General features: G+C 41.9%; 1 protein-coding gene across 1 annotated transcript in view; it reads right to left on the reverse strand.

Annotated features, from left to right (window-relative positions):
* FBLN1 (fibulin 1) overlaps positions 1-19,985 on the reverse strand; it is an 80,080-nt gene that overhangs the window by 9,225 nt on the left and 50,870 nt on the right. Inside the window, exons 15-16 of the mRNA XM_084279559.1 lie at positions 12,764-12,906; positions 9,568-9,699 (exon numbers count right to left, since the gene is read on the reverse strand). Coding sequence (XP_084135685.1) covers positions 9,568-9,699; positions 12,764-12,906 — 275 coding nt within the window. The remainder of the gene's footprint in view (positions 1-9,567; positions 9,700-12,763; positions 12,907-19,985) is intronic.

The raw sequence follows: 19,985 nt of genomic DNA on the forward strand, positions 1-19,985 counted from the left end.
CTGAAGGCCAATCTTATCAGTAAAGAATGAGGCAAAGGTGACACTGATTGACTCAGCTTTGTCTATGTTTTTTGTCACCAGATTTCCCACTCTGTTTAGAAGCAGGCCCACATTTTTCCTAGTCTTCCTTTTGCTATTGTACTTGTAGAAGCCCTTCTTGTTGCCCTTCGCAGCAGTGGGCTGTACCTTCACAGGGAGTCTCACAGGCATTATGTTCCTCCAGTCCTCTCTAGTTCACGACTGTGCCTAAAGGCACAATCTAGCTGTCAAACTGCAGGCATTTCCCAGACCACCAGATGTCTGCTGACTTCAGAAAGTTAATGCACACCTTAGATTCCTCCATCTCTCAAAAGCTAAATAGTCCTTTTCATTTACTCTTTTTTTTTTTTGTGAAAGCTATCTCTATTTCTCTCAATTATTTGTGACAATAACAATGTAGGCTCCTTCTATGTGGTGCTCTATAGTTTCTGATACAATCTGTTTTATTAATAAGTGGCTGCTCTGTGGAAAATGAAATATTTCTTGGTAATCATCACTGCAGGCATCAAATCATATACAGAAAAATAGCTCTGAAGATATCATTAATCCTTGAGCTGCCACACCTGACAAACATAAATATCGTTAAAGGATTCAGAAAACTCATTAATCAAAATACCAGCACTGAAATAGATTTCCTCTTGCTTTGAAGTATATTGCCCTCATAATACTGCGAATTAGAACTTCATTCAAGTTTGATGGTGAACACTTCACAAAAGAATAGATTCAGAGAACAAAGTTAGAGTTGGATGTTAAGGAGGTTTCCATGCTCGTGGAGGACTGCTTCACAGGCATGTGGGTTGCTATGCGTATCTTTGCTCAAGTACCCGGGGATAAGATTTTAAAAAACACGTACTTTTCAAACATGGACCTCCCAGATCTTTATCCAAATTCTTAAGAAAATGGCCTGATTTTCAACTGTTGAGCAACCAAGTGCTTATAAAATGCTTCAGAAGCCGGTTTGGACACATAAAATCACACTTTCGTAAACTACAGGGCACTATGGGCAATTTCACTGTTGTTTTAAGGTGATCAAAAATAGTGGTCCTGCTATATCCTCCAACCCTTCCCTTGGATTAACACTGGAAAGAAGAGAACTAAAAATGTAGTTTACCACACAAATACTTATGCTGACAACAGGGAAGAGGATGGAGTGTTAGTTCAGAGGTAAAGAGGAGAGGGGGGCTTCCCTTCTGAGCACCAACCAAGTTCCAGATCACTTAACACAACCCCAGTGTTCCTTGTGAGGTAACAGAAAGATGGCATCGATTTAGGTACTGCAATGGTGGCATACACAGGGCTCCTCATGACTTGGAGCAGTTCATGCAGTGCTGATGGCAATGGCATGTTATCTTAGGGACAGGGAAAAAGCCTGGGTCCCTGCAGCTATTCAGTAACCGCTGCCCAACAGCACAGCTCAAAGCTGTACTGTATCCTTTTCTGGGAGGTGTAAAAGAGGATCAGGAGTAGGGCAAGATGTCCCTCAGAGAAAAAGAGCAGTGTAACAAGGTGGGCCTGCACCCATAAACAACATCTATTGCTCAGATCTCTCCCAAGCTCTAAGCATCTATCGACCACAGTAAACATTTATAAGCTGCGTAAAGCCAAAGCTTTCCTTTAAAGGCTGTCCAAGTAATTGTGTCTAAAACTCTGCAGGTACTCATAGCCTTTGAAGTTTCCACTTGGGGTACAAGCCTTAGTTTAAATTTAGCTTAAACTAAATCTGCTTCTCTTTTTGCCTTTCGTTTCACCTCTAAAGAAAGAAAAAAAAAAACAAGAAAGGGAAATTACAGTAGAGAATTACATTTCAGCGTGAAAAAGGATCTTTCTGCCTTATTCAACAGATCAGAAGTTTGGGATTCAATTTATTATAAATGCTATCCTTCAACCACTCAACAAAGTTTAATTTCATTAACACTTGGGCTTCTCTAGAAAGCTTTGATTGCTGAAATGCATCAAATAAAGAGGCAATAAAGAGCCCTCATGGTATTAATACATTTTTTGGCCAGAAAAAAATGGTAAATGTTTTCAAAGCTATTATCTGTCATGTTGGATCATATGGAGCCTTGGTATTATGAAAGAATTAAAAACAACCTTTGATTTTACCGAGGTTTGGCTAGTTTACAAATACTATGATCTTTATTAAGGATACCAAATAACTTCAGAGGGATGTGCTCTTATCTTGGTTTGGCAAACTTGAAGTGCTTTTAGATCTCTGGTTTGCCTTCCAGCCAAACCTCGCAATGGGTTTTAATGTTGACAATGCTGCGAAATCACTCATGCCTAAAAAGCAATAACTGTACTTGAAGTAGCCTCATTAAAAAATAGTTTCCACCATATATTTTTTAATCCTTCCTGTTCCACCTTGGGGAACGTGACATGCTTTATGCAGTATCTTACGTACTACAAAAACAGGTGGGAAAATGTCAAGGCTGAATGTCCAAAACACTCAAAACCACACATGCAAGCCTCCTGGGACTTTATTCCCACTGTCTTATTTACAGTGTCCATCATGGTACATCATCACCTACATGCAATCTCTCGATTTACTGAGAGAGGCTTAGCTTACCCTACCTATCCCACAGCCATATTATTCCACTTCAGCCAAGCTTTGATACAGTAGCATATCCATGACACCTGGGCAATTAATTATTGTAACCCTAAGCATTTCTTGGCAAGGAGCCACATTATGGCACGCAGCACAGCATAGCTCTGTGATTCAATTTACCATGGAAGAAAAAAGTACCTAATCCTGAGGATTTGACATGAAAGCCCTTATATAGCTGCTCAGTCATCACCTAGAGGCGACAGCTCCACTGGTATTGTTAGCAGACCTTCTGAGGAGGGAAGCTTTCTGAATCTTAATGTGTGCTAATCCCTGACCAAATTCTCAAAATAAGGCTGAAGTAAGGGGTCACCTCACCACATTTGACCCCTTTAAAAATAAAAGTTAGGGCTTTGGGTGTCTAAGTGAGCCGTGCATCTCTGCATCATACTGGGAAAGATTTATGCTATACCTTGAGCCTCTTGTCTTCCATGTCCATTTTTATGGGGTGTGTAGGTGCTACTGCAGGACTGAGATGCTTGCTATCGACCACAAACTGGGAAGCAGCAGCAGAAGCAGCTGAATCACTCGCACACACATTTGACACTTGGAGATCCTCAGAAAAGCAGATCTCTGACTAGTCTAAACCAGGGCAAAGCACCTCAGGAGGCTGAATTCACACAGACATCTCTCACAGGAATCACTGCCGTATGTTTCTCGGTGTACTGGATTCCAAATCTGGCTTTATGTGCTCATTTATGTAATTTCTCAGCCCACTGTTTAAAGTTAATACCGAAAAATGCACGCTATGTATGTAATCTGAACCAAGGACCTTTGGCGGTCCCCTCAGCTGTTCCCTGACTCAGTCCATTTCTTTCCGAAGTTGGCAGGTTTTAGACTTCACGCCACAAACCTTCGTCAGAGCTGCAGTGTGATTTATCTGTCTGCTGGCTTCATGGAAACTCTAGCTGAAGGTGGTCTGTACGCAAGCTTCTGTATTACGTTACGCCTTCCTACCCGAGAGGTGAGATGAATATTGATCAAGGAGGAGTGTTTGATTAATTAGATACTTGCAATGTGTTAGAGTGAAATTTGGCATTAGGAAGGTTGTTCCCCTCGAGCGTGAGACTTACTCTCACCAGAAAAGACCTTCAGCATTTCTCAGCTACGAAATGAAAATCCACCTCCCGCTCGAGCTGCCTGTTTGCCTCCAGAAGAGTTCTCCAGCCTGACATTTTTTCTGGAGGGGAGGGAGGGTGTTGAGAGATTTGACTACTGAACAGTGCAGTCAGCATCCCAAAAGGGCAGGTCCAGGCAATAAATCTAGGATCCCGTTTAGCAAATGGCTTCTGGGCACCCTCATCCCAAATGCATAGCTACTAATTTCGACAGGGCAACCTGGCACAGAGAAAAACTCACAAAATATTCTTTGCTGAGGGGCTCCTCTTGTGAAAGGGGCAGGCCTAGATGAAAGCAGAAGAAAGGTACTGAAAGGGGCTCTGTCATTTTTAATGTAAGGCTGCAAGAGCCTGTCCAAAAACCTGATGAATTATGCCCCGTCTCTGTGCGCTCGCTATGAATGACTGGACAGCACAGGTTTTGTATCGCCAGACACCATTGTCATTTCATGCTAATGACATTATAGTCACCACAAAAGGTGGCTATTGTCTCTTACTTTCTAGTAAGAGTATCCACAAGGGGAGATAATGTATGTCCTCGTCCCCCGTGAACCGCAGATCTCTGCCTACACCTAGACTCCCTTCCCTGGAGAAAAGCAACTGGAGGAGAACTGCTACTTTCAGCATCACAGCTGTGCCAGGAAGCCCAAATCAGTCCTGGGATCTCATTATATTCAACACCTTAACAAATGCACGGTAAGAGCCAGCCAGCCTCTGGCCCAAAGATAAAGAGTTTGGAGGTAAGGGAGAGGAATGTGAAGGTACTTGCCCAGCACTGCAGAGTGGGTCCGGGGATAAAGCTCAGAACAAAACTTTCTGCAATCCAATGACTCTAAATTTAAAGTCAGGCCACAGAAACATTTCTATGGTGGACTGTGAAAAGACTTTGCCACACTGGGAATGGCGAAACTATTTATGAGATGCAGAACTACTTCCCCTGTGCTATGAATGGGTTTCCCAAAAAGTAAAATAAACCTCCAGTTTCCTTCTCCTGCCCCCAACCCCAGTATGGGATCCCAGGAGCACACTTTCTTGTTTTGTTTACCTTCTGGACATTTTTTAAAAGTCTCTGCACAGCCTCTGGAACATACTAAACAATCATGATAGCATGGTAGAAATTAGACTACTAATGAATCCAATCTTGTGCCATCAGTAGTTGAGACACTTTCTGTAAATGTTCAAAAGCAACATAATGAATTACCACACGTGTAGAAGAGGCTGGAGAGTCAGGACAGAGATAGCAGTGAAATCCTCACAAATAACAGTGGACAGCAGTAGTACATATCTGTAAAACTATAAGCAACCTTTGATGTCAGTGTATTCAGGGTCCAGCACGATACCCCTGAGAAGCTCTATAGGTTCAAGTGAAATTTTGTAATTGTGTTGGCTTTGAACCTTCTTGCTAAGAACAGAACTATTCTGCTTAATACAGAAGAATATATGCTTAGGTTAGTTCTAAATAGGATATGGAAGATTTCTGTCTATCAAAACTACTTTTAGATGTGTTAAGGAATTGAAAAACCTTCCTGAAGTTTACCAGACTGCAAGGTGGTATTACAGTCACCTAAGGAAATGAATGCATAGCTGAGGGGGGAAATGTTTTATAGTAACTGATAATACCTGAGGCGTTGATAGGACATTTTTGTACAGGTTGAAAATGCATTCTTCATTTTTCTCTGACAGCTGGTTAAAGGAGGAATGCAGTGAAAAGTCTATAAAAGCTTTAAAAAAACCCAACCTGGATAGGTCTGTGCTTCTGTTTTTCTCCCACCCGTGCTAATAAGTGATGTGAAGTTGTTAACAGTATTGTTTGGATACAATGCCTCCTTGACCTGTAACCACAACAGACAACAGAGAGTCTACAGCTCTTCTCGAACCAGGAAAGAATGGGGTTTCACGTCTCTTTTTAATGCAATAGGGTAGAAATATTGGAGATAACCTTTTAAACAATTCTTTTTCTTCAGCTTGCATGAGGTCTATGCTCTGCAACTCCAGTAGGCTGGCTTTCATTCCTTCTCTTCCACTGGAAGATACTTTCTATAGGTCAGGATAGCTCATTTTGGAGTCTGTTCTTAATTCTTCTGGTTCCTCCATGCCTGATACTGCTCTCCATTGATTCCCATTTGATACATTTTCTTTCCTAGATTTTGCAATACTATCCTTGCCTCTTTCTTCTCCTACCTTTGTAGCTGCTTCTCCTACATCTTCTTTGGGAGAGCCTGTTGGGGTTTTATTATGTAGCATTCCCTGGGACAGCTCTTTCCTCTAGTTTCTTCATTTTCCTTCCTGACAACCTGCTCCTACACACTCTCATCTCTTCCTGTGACCTCAGCTCTATCTCTTCACCAACAAACCACAAACCAGGCCACTCTCTATCCAATCCTACACATTTCTCAGCTTCACTAACGTCTTCTTTACATCTGAGTGTCAACTTAAAGGGTAACGGTTAAAACTGATGACCTGCCTCTCTTCAGTCCCAATTCTCTGTCAGTGTTCCAGTTCTCACTTTTCTTCTGTAACTCCATCTGTAGCATCTCCTCCCACTCTCGAAACCTTTACCAAAAGAAACTTGTACTTTTTTGTTTTTTTAGTATTGCACTTTTGAGAGCATTCATACAAACACAGTTTAAATGCAGATTCTTCTTAAAGCATCATCTCTCTTCTTGTTTGTGACAACCTAGCAAAAACCTGTTTTATTAATGGAGGACTTCCTGCAAAAGCATCTTCATTGATCTGTCCTTTCTTCCCCTCCTTCCCCAGTCCTCTCTCCTTTCTTTGAATCCCTTCATTGGTTTCCTCTGCTGACATCTAGTCAAGCTCTATGACATTCAACTCTTTCTGTAACATTAGTAACTATTTTATAGCTTTTTTCACACATGCTCTTAATCACTTCATCTCTCTATGAGCTAGACCATCCATGTCTTTTCTCCACCCTCCTGGAGAGGTTTTCTGTCTTTTCTCTTGTAGAGAAGAGATATTTGGTGATTTAATTTCCATTAGCAGATAAAATAGTTTTGATACTCTTGTCATTTCTCCTGAAATATTACGACAGAATTAAACATGTTTACTATTCCTTTTAACAATGCATCTATGATTTATTATCAGAATAGGATATTAGATTGCATATTAGGAAGAGGTTCTCTACTGAGAGGGTGGTTGGGCACTGGCACAGGCTCCCCAGGGAAGGGGTCACAGCATCGAGCTTGGCTGAGTTCAAGAAGTGTCAGGATGATGCACTCAGTCCCATGCTCTGACTTGTCTGGCCCTGTGTGGAGCTGGGAGTTGGACTCGATGCTCCTCGTGGGTCCCTCCCAACTCAGGAGAGTCTATGGTTCTATGATTCTAATAAATATATTACTTCCTCTACAATATAAGCAGCAAAAAAGAGATACACCGATTCAAGAAGTATATGTCCATTGGTGGCCATCAAGCATGTTGGTCCAGGTGTGCTTTCCTAGAAGCATATAAACTGATGATTCCTGTATACCTGCCTCTTACTGGCCCATACGTTGGATGCAGGTTACTGGGCCAGTTGAGCATTTGGACTGCTAGAGTCCCTACGCTGCAGCACCACAGTTCTTATGTTCCTATAACTTAATAGGATATCCAGTAAATCTTCCTGGTATTGTCTATGCCCTTTGTCTTTTTCCACCCTTATGCAAACCCTTCCTCTTCTTTACAAGGAGGGGACTCCTTTTGTGAACTCCCATGGACTAAGATTCCATCTGATTTATCCGTCTTGAAAACTTCCCAGCACTTTATGGGAACACCTAATGTTCTGATTATTAATAATAAGAAAAATGATATTATGATGAGAGTAGCAGAACTGCTGTTGGCAGAATTATTTGCAATCCTAATTTCACACATGCAACATGCTGTCCTGAACCTCTGCCCCTCCAGGTAATATCAGCTTGGGTTCTGTTTCTCCTTTTCCAATTCTGCTGCAGGCAGTTTACTTTGCAGCTTCCACCCATTAATCTCAAAGTACTTTTACAAAGAGGGATTAATTAAAACTCTTACATACAAGAATTAATTAAGACAGTGGTAGGCATGTTTTATCATCTCCACGTTGCACATGGGGGAACTGAGGTGAAGAAATAGTAGCCCAATTCTTTTGCAGAGCTGGAAATGTACTAAGGCATGTATCATATCTTTGCAAGCTAGCTGGTGAAGAATATCCCCTCTCTCCTAATGTTGTGAGGCAGATATCCAGTTTACCAAGTAAAATACCACTGACACGCAGTCCTGTCCTTCAAAATGGAAACACTTCCCTCGGGCGAATACCTTGGCCAGTCAAATTTCTAAACACGTCCTTCTTTCTCAGTTCAGACAGAAAGAAGAACACAGCATGAAAAGCAAACTACTGCAACTACTGTGGGATCTGATAACATTTATACTCTTCTAAAGAATCAACCCAATACCTGGAATCGGTAATCTTATCACCCCGCTTTAACAGACTTTCCCTTTTTCTCAGTGCTTACATGTGTACTTCTGTTTGACAAAGAAAGAAATACAAACCTAATGACTTAGGAGTTTTATCTACAGCTCATAAAACCTTTGCACAGCTGAAGCTTGTACTATCTTCCTTCTGAAATGCAACAGTGCCACCTTCAGATCATGCTAAATATGACTTTTTCACAGACCATCAATGTATGGAAGAAGCACAACGGTGATTTTTCTTTTCATCCAAACAAGTCCTGCTAGAAATCCCAGTAGCACATGTATAAACCTGAGCAGAACCTGCACAGTCACTGGAAACAGCAGTCCTTTATTTTCATAAATAAACATTAATAAAGAACGGTCGAATACTATTTTTTAATACATGGTGAATTTATTCTTTAACCATGAGAAGAATCACAGCATATTCCCCTGCCACAGCACTGGCAACTCACACTGGGCAAAGCAGCACATCATCTGGGGCCTGTTCCTGCTTTGCAACCTTCACATCATTTGCCAACTACTCCTGGGTATGTTGGGTCCCACAGTGAGAGCCAAACTACATTACACATTGGAAATATACATCTGTACACATGTATGTATATATACTGGATACACTATATGCATTCATGCTGGACACAGTACACATTATATCCCCCAAAAGGGCCCTGCTCTGAAAGAAACCTACCAGAAAGTACAACCCCAGGTTGTGTTGCAGCCCCTCCTGCAATAAGAGGAGATGCAGGTCTCATGCATGACCCTTATACACAGGTATACCTCCTGCCACGTCTCCTCCCTGCCAAGCTCAGACTGTAACTCAAACATGTAGGTTCCATCCTGAAGTTTCATCCAACCTACAGTATTTGGCAGATCCCTTTTACCCTCAAGAGAAGTATTTAGTTAAAACTGAACCAGCCTGTCATTAAATATTAAAACAGGTAAAAGTTTCAGTAAATTCAGTCCTGCCTTAAAAATCTCATTATTATCCACAAATTGGTGCAATGCTGTTTAAAGAAGAAAGAACAGTTAATTAAAATTACATTCTCTTTGCTGACATACTACATATTTTATATTTGGTTTGACTGTAATGGGCAAACCTCATTGTTTTAAAGCTAAGCCGTTTGCATTTGTAATTACAGCCAGTTCTGAAAAAAGTTAACATACTTCTCAAATTAAAGTTTAGGCCTCTGGTATTTTGAATAAAAAAAAAAAAACCTGTGATATTAGTTCAAAGTATATATATTGGACTGGGGAATATTAAATCAATACAGGCTTGAAAATCAAGGTGCGAATGAATTACTTCAGTTAATTTCCTTAACCTTGTTCTACAATATTATTGAGAGGAAAGTAAGCAGAAAACACTATACTCACCCACTGTCATACCGTCCATGTAACGCTTGATGATATCAAAGGAATCTCTTAAATTTCCTTCTGTTATGTCAAATATGATATCTGCCTGGTTGGCTGGATATGTAGGTGTGATGGCACGAAGAAAAATAATCTCTGCAGAGAAAGAGCATTACTGAATGTACTGAGAAGTATTTGAAAACATCATTGAAGAACCTCACAAAATTTGATCCAAAATGACTTGTTCTCAAAGCTGGTGGAGGGCACCCCCATCCCCTACCGCTCCCAGTTTGCCCTTTAAACTGTTAAGAAAGAAGAACTGGGGCGTGGAGGATTCAGATAGATTTATTTTCTACGCCTGCACCATCCAAGAAGCCCTGAAGCCAAAACACTATAACTTTTAGAGTCCAGAAAGTCCACTCTTAGAAATCAGTCAAACTCCCAGCATGCACCCAAAGAGGACAACAGCGATGATCCACAGGGTGGGGAGTGGAGGGGGCCGAAGCAGATAAACCCTTTGAACTCCGATTCCCTTAGGCAGTTACACAAAGTATTGCCATTACAAATTATAGAGTCCTTCTGAGCACTGGAGGAGGGGTTAAGTTTTTTGGGGGGTTTTGTTGTTGTTGTTTTAGAAAAAGATTATTTTTTAAGCTCCTTGTGAGGGAGATAAGTATTATTATCTTCCTTATTATACTTGTTCTACAGATGATGAAACTAAACCACAGGGCTCTAAGAATTCACCCAAGGCCATACAGTGAATTACAGTTTAAGATCTTTAGGGCTTTGGCAGTACTTTCAGGTGGCTAGGTCTCATCTCCTTCTATTAAATCATGGGGATGGACTAATGATGGAATGGTTTGGGAAGCATCCTGGGCCAAATCCTTAGCTCAGTACACCTGGTGAAGCTGAAGGGGTATTTATGGAGTAGAAGTGGCTATGGGGCGTTCCTTTGCTCCCAGTGAAGCAGAGCAGGCCACGGCCTGAAACAGGCCTACACAGCAAAGTTACTAGTGGCTAAATCACTCATATATAAACCCAAATTTGTTGCCCTACTCTTTCTGCTTGGTTGTTGTAGTTTTGTGTGGCTGGATTCTGGTGGAGGAGGTGGGCTGTAGGGGTGGCTGCTGCAAGAAGCAGCTAGAAGCTCTCTGCAGGCCCCACAGAGCAAACATCGTCCGGCTCAAGGCCGGAGTCGTTGTTGACCAAGGCTGAGCTCATCAGCAATGGTCACAGCACCTCTGGGAATCACATTTATGAGAAAAAAAACCACAAGCAGCTGCATTTGACCACCAGAGAAGGGAGTGAGAAGATGTAAGAAACTGCAGGACCCCCTGTAGCCTGTGGAGAAACCCATGGTGGGGCGGGTGTCCCCCTGCAGTCCATGGAAAAGGCTGAGACCCCACCTGCAGGCTGTGGAGAGGCCCCATGCTGGAGCAAGTGGAGACATACAGAAGATGCTGTGACCTACATTTGAGCAAGCCTCTGCCAGCACTTGCAGCCCATGGAGAGAGACAGAGACACAGAGATGAGCGAGAGAAAGATCCATGATGGAGCAGGTTAACAGGGGGAGGGGGGGTGGTTTGTGATCCCGTGGGGGACCAGACTGGAGCAGTCTGGGCCCGAGAGACTGGAGAGACATTCCATGATTTTATGACTGTACCCCGTAGCAGTGACCCATGCTGGGGCAGCTGGTAAAGAGCTGAAGCCCCGTGGGGAAAGGACTCAAGTTGGAGAAGTTCATGAAGGACTGTCTCCTGTAGGTGGGACCCCATGCTGGAGCAGGGGAAGGGTGTGAGGAATGCCCCCTTCTCCCCAGCTAAGAAGGAAACAGCTGGTGAGGAATAGACTGAAACCCCCGTTCCCCCAGTCCCTGCCCCTCCCTGTGCCACAATCCGGGGGTAGAAGGGAGAGAAATCATGGCTAAAGTGAAGTCTGCTAAGAAGGGAGGGGTGGGGGAAAATGCTGTAAGTTCTGGCCACACTTCTCATTAACCCAACTCTGGTGTCACTGGGTGTGCAGTGCAAGGTAATAAATTAGAAAGTTTTCTTTCCTTTATTCTGTGTCGAATCTGTTTTGCCCATGATGCTGATCGTGGAATGATCTCTCCCTGTCCTTATCTTGATTCCTGAGCCTCTCAATATATATTTTCTCCCCTGTCCAGCTGAAAAGGGAATGCCCTGGGGGGCATCTGGCTTCCAGACAGGGTCAAACCACCACACTGGTACAGAAGTAAAGAATCAGCTTTGGTCTTCATTTATGACAACTTTCTGAGATAGCAAGGCTGAGACTCTGCATGCATCAGAAATAGGGATTTAAGATCTTTAAAAAACCCTCCAAAATAATCTTCCTTTCCTCCATCCCCTTCTCTCTCTCTGTCTGTGCCCCACAGTAAGTTGCTGAGTGGCTTATCCTACAGAGATGCAGGGCTGAAGGCAGTCACCCCACCTCTGGATGTGCAAGCAATCCTCAATGAAGCTGCCAGAAGATGAATACAAATGCTAAGGAGCAAAAATTGGCCCCTGATCTGTACGTCTGTGTGTGAACTAAGCAAGGTGTGTGTGATCCTTATGAAACTGCAGGACTTGAGAAACTAAAGAATTATCAGAGTGCCTGTAAGAGTGCAGGACCTGGGGCTGGAAGGTTCACTCTGGATGACCAGACAGCCACTCACTTGGATGCTTTTTGAAAAATTTTAGCTTAAAAACTTGCTGTTCAGCTTATTTTGTTCATAGGTCAAAACAAGCCAAATCACACTACTAGATAGTATATTCAGCATAATGTATTTAGCAATTAATGTTTGCATGTAGATAAAAGTTATGTTCTTGGAACAAGGCACCTGTCCATAGTGACCAACAGACTATAAACAGAGAAATATAATGAGCACCTATTTCCTATGGCAAATTCTGCAAAACAGAGAAGAAAAAAAGTCATGGGACACATGGTTATTCTATGAGTAAATGTGGTAAATGGGAATTCCAACTCAGTATTTCCTTGGACTGGGAAGCTCTGTGAGTTAGAGGTTGAAATGACTTTCTTTGCCTCATAAAATTAAAACTCCTGGATATCGAAGGTTTTAATTAAATGAATAGTACACTGTAATTTGGAACTGTGCAAACATTTTACTGCACCGGTAGCTAGTCTGGCTTTAGGCAAGGATTTCCGGTGGAGGTTTTATATGTTGTAGTCTATTAAACAGAACAAGGAACAAGCCACTTACCTTCAGGTCTTGTAAATTCTCTGAACGTGGGCAGTGAAATGACAGTGTGGGAAATTGTGTGGACTGGATCCAGCACGCAGCTGACATCGTTTGGTCGACAAGACTTAATGCAACGGATAGTATCTGTCTTTTCAAGTCTGACACTAAGAGAAACCAGAGAGAGATGTGTATGTATCCTGAAAATTAATTGCTTTGTGTTTTACAAACTGGGGAGCTAAAATTACAATTGACCTTCATTTTCATTCTCCACCTCAGAAACTTAGAGAAATGCAGATCATGAAAACTCCTGGGCCTCTGGCTGGGCTAAGAGTTGCAGTGAAACATGAGGTGCTGGATGCTCCATCCCTGGAAGTGTTCAAGGCCAGGTTGGATGGGGCCCTGGGCAACCTTGTGTAGATCCAGGCCTGGAGGTTGGTGGCCCTGCCTGTGGCAGGGGGGTTGGAGCAATATGATCCTTTGGGTCCCTTCCAACCCATCCTATTCTGTGATTCTATGAAGATCCCTCAAAGCCAGTTCTTCAAGCCATGTGTGGAAAAGCAGGGAGAACTGTAGTGTGTAAGTTGCCATGTAAAGTTGCTTTTGAATATAAATGGGACCGAACAACTAGGCCTCGGTCCTCAGCAGCAGTGCACTGGCAGGGTCTCACCAATTTCGGTACACTCATTTGCACAAGCCTTTCTGCACTCCATGTGATATGAGTCATATGAAGCAGAAACAATTGTTTCCATTTGGGAAATCTGGCAGGAAATATCGGAAGGGCCAACTTTCTTTCACAATGTTCAGCGCAGCAAGAGTCAGAAAAGCCTCTCTTGGGCCTTTTCTTTTTTCACATCCCCCCTTTCCATCCCGAGTGAGAAAACAGAGAGGAGTGGAAACTGGGGGAGGAAAAAAGCTAACCATATTATTCAAACCTCAAAGATTGAATTCTGAGTATGGGGAAATGGTAAGGGTCATTTCATATTCCATCTCAACCAGCTGCTCATTCGTCCTTGAAAGTCTATTAAAAGTTAAATGACTTCTTCTCACCCTTGTCCACTAGAGTGAATTTAAAGTCACTTACAGTTCAAGAACTTCACACAATACCCAGTCTGTGTTCATGAGAGATGAAAGGGCTATGCTGGGACTTACAATGTGATTAAGCCCCACAAATGATCTCAACTTTGACCTGCCCATTTCTTCATATTTCTAAGTGGAAAAAAGAAAAGACTGCCGTGTCGGGGGGGGGGGGGGGGGGGGGGGGGGGAATTAAAAGATTAAAAGGAAGAAAAATTCACTGAGTAAAAAGGGACCAAAAATGGAAGCTTTAGTTTGTCAGATACTTCTAGAAACAAATGGCTCTTGCTCTTTTCAGAATGTGTTACCCAAGTCCACACCTAAAAGTCATCTTTTTTTCAGACATTCAACAAGACTTTATGGGTCTATTAATAATAAATACATCAGGCACTTCTTATTACATGCAACCTGCTTTTGTATGTCAAAGTAAACAAAGCCAAACAAGCCGATACTGCATGAAGCTAAAATAAATATGTATGAGAAAACATGCATCAACGTTAAGGAAATCATGCTCCAACAGATGTGAACTGGCATAGTCCACAGGAAGGCAATGAAGCTGGGGTAAATTATACTGGCTGAGTCTGGCTTGTTATTCTCACTCTGTAGTTGACGTTTTCAGACTGGCCAGGAGATACAGGCCAGGACAAACCTTTTACTTTCCACTGTTACCTGGGTACAAAAGGTTTTCATTCCCTAGAAATCTCACAGGGAACGGAGTAAGGCTTTCTGCAGAAATGCCTCATGCTGGTTATTCTAGAACAAATTAATTCTGGATAACAGATTACATCCCCTTATTTTAAATCTCAGCTGCCAAATTAAGAAAGTACTTCCCCCACATTTGGGATATCACCATCAGCTAAATTACATGGTCTAGTTCCAGAGTAAAATAGTCTATTTCAAAATACGTAACAAATAGAATTGAAACAAAATGTACATAATTTGTGTTTGCTTCACTCTCTTGCTTTTTTTTTCTCCTTATTGCATATAGAGGAATTTAGTAGAGATCTGTATCTGTACAGCCATACATATAAACACTGCATCTTTCCTGAGGATCCTCCAGAACTGGGATCACAACAGCCAAGTCAGACTGGTTTTACTTCCAATAATGTGTTTACAAATTCTGAATAAGTTCTTCAGAAGTTTTTCTCTTTTGTACCATATAACACATAAATCATAACTATATGTCCTGGTTTCAGCTAAACCAGGACACTGTACTGTCATCTAAAGGTTTTAGGGACACCAATGAACAGCAGCATGCGTAACTCATTTTGGGACATTATCACTAATGAAGTACTGGTACAATACAGACAGCATCCTAAATTTTCATATCTGTACTTAGATAATATAATTTGTATGCAAGAGCATCACGGTGGGATTGTCTGAAGCATTCAGTATTGGTCTGCTTTTCCTCCCTCCTGGGAAGAAAAGGAAGCTTTTCACTTCATCTGGAACAAAACTTGTCAAACTACTTTGGAACAAAACTACAAGCCTTTCTGAAATTCTCATCCAATAACGCCATGAATCTGTTTAAGGTGAAATCCTAAGTAAGGCTTACTTTCATAATGCTCACTTCTGATTCACTGGAGTAAAGCATTCTGATATGAATGAGGCACCCTGCATACAGAAATGGACAATCACAATGATCACCAGTGATCTGAGTTAGTTCCTAACATAAAATAGTTTCTAGATCCATCCAGCTCATAGTCACACACATGACAGAAAAACCCTCATGTCAGCTCTATTTCTTTGCACCATTTATCTCTCCTCTCCTGAATCCCACCACCTTTGTTTTCCTGCGTGCTCCTTCTCCACTGCTAAACTTGATGTTATGCTTTCCTTTTCACAGAATCACAGAATTGTAGGGGTTGGAAGGGACCTCCAGAGATCATCGGGTCCAACCCCCCTGCCAAAGCAGCTCCCTGGCTCATACTGCACAGATAGACATCCAGATGGGTCTTGAATATCTCCAGAGAAGGAGACTCCACCACCCCCCTGGGCAGCCTGTCCCAGGGCTCTGTCACCCTCACTGTGAAAAAGTTCTTCCTCATGTTCGTGCAGAACTTCCTGTGCTCCAGCTTGCAGCCATTGCCCCTTGTCCTGTCCCCACAGACCACTGAAAAGGGGCTGGCCATTTCCCCCTGCATTCCATGCTTAAGATACTTATTAATTAGATCCCCCCTTAGTCTTCTCTTCTCAAGACTGAACAGCCCCAGTTTATTCAGCCTCTCCTCACAGGGGAGATGCTCCAGGCCCTTAGTCATCTTTGTAGATCTTCTTTGGACTCTCTCAAGGACATCCCTGTCCTTTTATACCATTTATGCCTAAATATTCGCTGTCTGATTTCCTTTCTTTTGATGTCCCTGCTAATTGCTTCAGCATATCCAAAGTCCAGTTGGTAACACTGTTCTCTCACTGCTTCGACAGTACATCTTCTGGAGTAATTTCTTTGAGAACTAGCATCTATTTAAAATCTGGGTATTTGCTATTAATGATGTGCTCTAATCTCAGAATACTTTTAAATTTTATCCTTGCACATCATCTTTGCATTTGACCTTGTAATTTGCTGACACTTCCCTTTTTGTTCATGTCCTCCTATAGTGGGGCGTGTAACTGTCAGAAGTTTCTTCCTAAGTGCTGGGAATTTTCTTTATTCAAATTTTTCCTCCTAGTTTTGTCACACTTAACAAAAATTGCAGCTTTGGAGGTGGTACCTCCTCCAGAGTGTTTCAATTCAAAAGAGAAAAAAGTTAAAAAACAGCTTAGTTGCTCTGATTATTTTGCAAATAGTCCTTTCCTGAATGCAATTTTTTCTTTCTTCTTGGGTCCTAGTGTCATTCCTTTTCATATTATCTGTTGGACTTAATTACTAAGTTATTTGGAATGGGAGCCATAACTTCTTTTTCATTTGGAGAGAGCCTCATACATAAGTGGCACCATATAATTACATACATGTTCTTGAAAGTTGCAGCTACACAGCAGCACTAAAGCATCTATCACAGCAGACTGAGCTCTGTGTTCTTGAAATGCTTCCTGAATGCAATTAATAAGGCAGCATTTTACAACAGAGAGGGCCAAATTCTCACACTCCCTTCTTTTCCTGCCAAAGAAATATATATTAATGCTTGCAAAAATGAAGTTTATTTCTGAATCTTGATCCTACTTAATTATGGCCTCATAATGAACTGGTAGCCAGAGGGCAGTTATATACAAGCATCTTCTGTGGTGGTAAGAAACCCCATTAGCTCAAGTAGCACGGGCTTGTGCTTTCAATATTTAAAGCTGGGACTCTATCCCCACTGGCAACTTCTGGCAGCTTTATAAGTATGTGTCAACAGACTTATTAAACACTGGCATTCCTAGTGAGACTTGAACTTCTGTCAGCCAGCTGGGATAAACTTTGCCTTAGGGAACATGTAATACTCTGGCAGAGTGCTGAGATCATGCCCCAATCTAGTCCTTGGCTGATGATGAGCCTGAGAGCCCACAGCTTTCAGCTAATGGAGTAATTCCTCATGTTCAGGTGATTAAGGCTTGTGATCTTGGTTTAGAAGGTTCCTGGTTTCTAACCTTGTACCTTGCCGGACGCTATTTACATAGTGAAGCATCTTTTGTGTGTGTATGTGTGTGTGTGCATTCACATGGATTATTCCCCATTCATCGATGAACTGACTATTCAGCCTGTGTAGGGGGCAGTAGAGGTGTCTGAGCCCAGGATGGTGTGAAAGAGCATTAATTTTTAGATCCTACCTCTGGAACTCAGCATTTAATATTCAGCAATACAAGGATGAAAAGTAAAGGAAATCCTTTTCCAGCTCACAAATGAATTCCAAAGAAATTCCAGTTGTATTGTCTACATTGTTGTTGACTGAATAAATGTAAAGGAAGAAAGTCATGAAGCAAAGGAAGAAATATTTGGATATTGGAATTCTAGCTGATCTTTCTAGGCTGCTACGGTTTGCTTGGGAATTTTCTGGTGGTGGTAGTGGGCAATGTCTTTTATCATCTTTGATATGGAAGATGGAGAGACAAAAGCGTGAGACAGATTAAATATCTTTTTCAAATGTTCCTGTAGACACATCTCAGGATACAGCCTGTGAAACAGCAAGGAGGTCTCTTCTCCTAGATAAATACTGTCAGGAAGTTCATTGCTCTTTTTCCCATCATTAGTTTTTCAATTCAGTGAAAATTCCACAGAAAGGAAGATGAAAAATCTCTAAAATAAATGTTCTTTAGAGGCAATTCTCTTTTGTAACATCCTTACAAGTGAGAACTGGAACCTGTATGCAGTGGGATCTGTGCCTATGAGGTCACTGACTGTAACAAAGCAATGATAACTAGCGCAGCTTGAGAATCTCTCTCCACTTTCACAGTGACTTGTGTGCTGAGGTCCTAAGGGCCTAAGCTGTGCCTTTCTCATAGATTTTCAGAAAATGCACACTATTTGCCCCGTAAGCGATGAAACTCTCAAAAGATGTCACAGTTGAGAGAGCTCTAATTATGTACCTATTTTCTTTTGAAAAGTTTAGACTGAAACATCTGCGATTGTGTATCATCAAATGAGACCAACTGCACTGCTGTGTGAAGCAAACTGATAGCTTTCAGTCCTTGGTATATCCAGGTAATAAACGTTTGGACACCGACCTCTGGTTTTTGTAATGATGCAGAGTACACATCAGAACCTCTCCAGATTGAGACATTCAGTGATAAGGGAAAGTGGAGAATTGTAACGATGATGGCAAATAAAATGCAAGTGCAGCATGCAACAGATGAACTAAAACTTTATTAAAATTGGGGAAAAAAAAAAAGCTAGTCTTAGAAGAGAAAAAAGTAGCCAATGATGCCTGTAGGTTAGGGATCAAAGCTGTGCAGAGACAAAGATAAAAAGTTTGGCAATAAATGTGTTGACAGTTCCGTGGCGGGAAAGTTGCATTTGAATTGTCAGCAGAAGGTCTCTGGGCTCTGTGATTTCCCGCTGCATGACCACAATGCCACTGTGGTTGTTCATTTTTTTAATGGTGAAAAACCCCTCCTGGTTCCCGCTGATGATGGACAGCAGAATTTTATCCCCAGGGACAGCATTGGAAGGGCCCATGCGGAAAATGTCGGTGGGTACTTGAATGTTGGTAGGAAAAGAGAGGTGATAGTAGGTTATTCTCAGAGGCAGGCTCTGGCACTCCTTATTTTCATTACAAGGCAAGCGCTCACAGCGACTGCAAGAAAAGTGAGAACACAAGACAAGAGGAGGGTTAGCGTACATTCAGCAAGCGTGATAGGACAGCAAGGGCAGTGGGGGTGGGAAAAGATATGTTTACTTGCATACTGTATCCATTCTTCAGCCTGGCACCTCAGTCATATTGCAAATGGACATTTATTAAATAAGGATGAATTTCTGGGTAGCTGGTGCTTTTGGAGAAGTGTTGTCATTTTCTGAATTGTTGCCCTTTCTTTGCACACACAGATGGACTGAGTCTGGCACCTCAGTATGGGTGAGAGTTTATTTTCATTTAGGTCACGTAAGTTCTTCCTAAGGAAAACACTGGCTTGCTTCCCCAACCCCCAATTATTTTGTTGATTGGACATAGGTTAAATAAAGGAAGAGATCTTAAGTGGTTACTGAGCTGACTGTGTCTTATTTGGGATGTCTGCTTGGATTTTAAGACTAAGGAAAGTATTCTGAAAACCGTAAATGTACAAGGAGTTGGCCTTTCTGAGAGATGAGAAGCACTTTAGATACTGCACTATGTACACTCCTTATCTGACAGCATACAGAGGAATGTAGTTTACCAGCACATTAGTGAAGATCTGACATGTCACGATACCTGGTGGGTTTGAAGGGTGTTTAAAGAATTGCATACATGGCAAGCTTATATGAATCTCAGATTAAAGATATGCCCAAATCACCACATTCAAGTTGGCATCTGAACATCCTCTCAAAGAGGTGTGTGGAAGTAGAGGTAGACACGACAATCTCAGCTGGATGTTGACTTTGCAAAATTTGAGGATGATCAGGTTGTGCCTTTAGCTCCAAACTTGCCTCATGCACAACTATGAATCAATTACATTATGTACAAGTCTTCTTCACTCAAAAGCAACATTCAGTCCACAGGCTGAGGTGTTGGAACCTAAACTATTTGTTTCTTTACTAAGCATGAAAGCACAGTTTACTCCT

This window comes from Gallinula chloropus, assembly GCF_964237585.1.
Source record: "Gallinula chloropus genome assembly, chromosome: 1".
NCBI classification, from domain to species: domain Eukaryota; kingdom Metazoa; phylum Chordata; class Aves; order Gruiformes; family Rallidae; genus Gallinula; species Gallinula chloropus.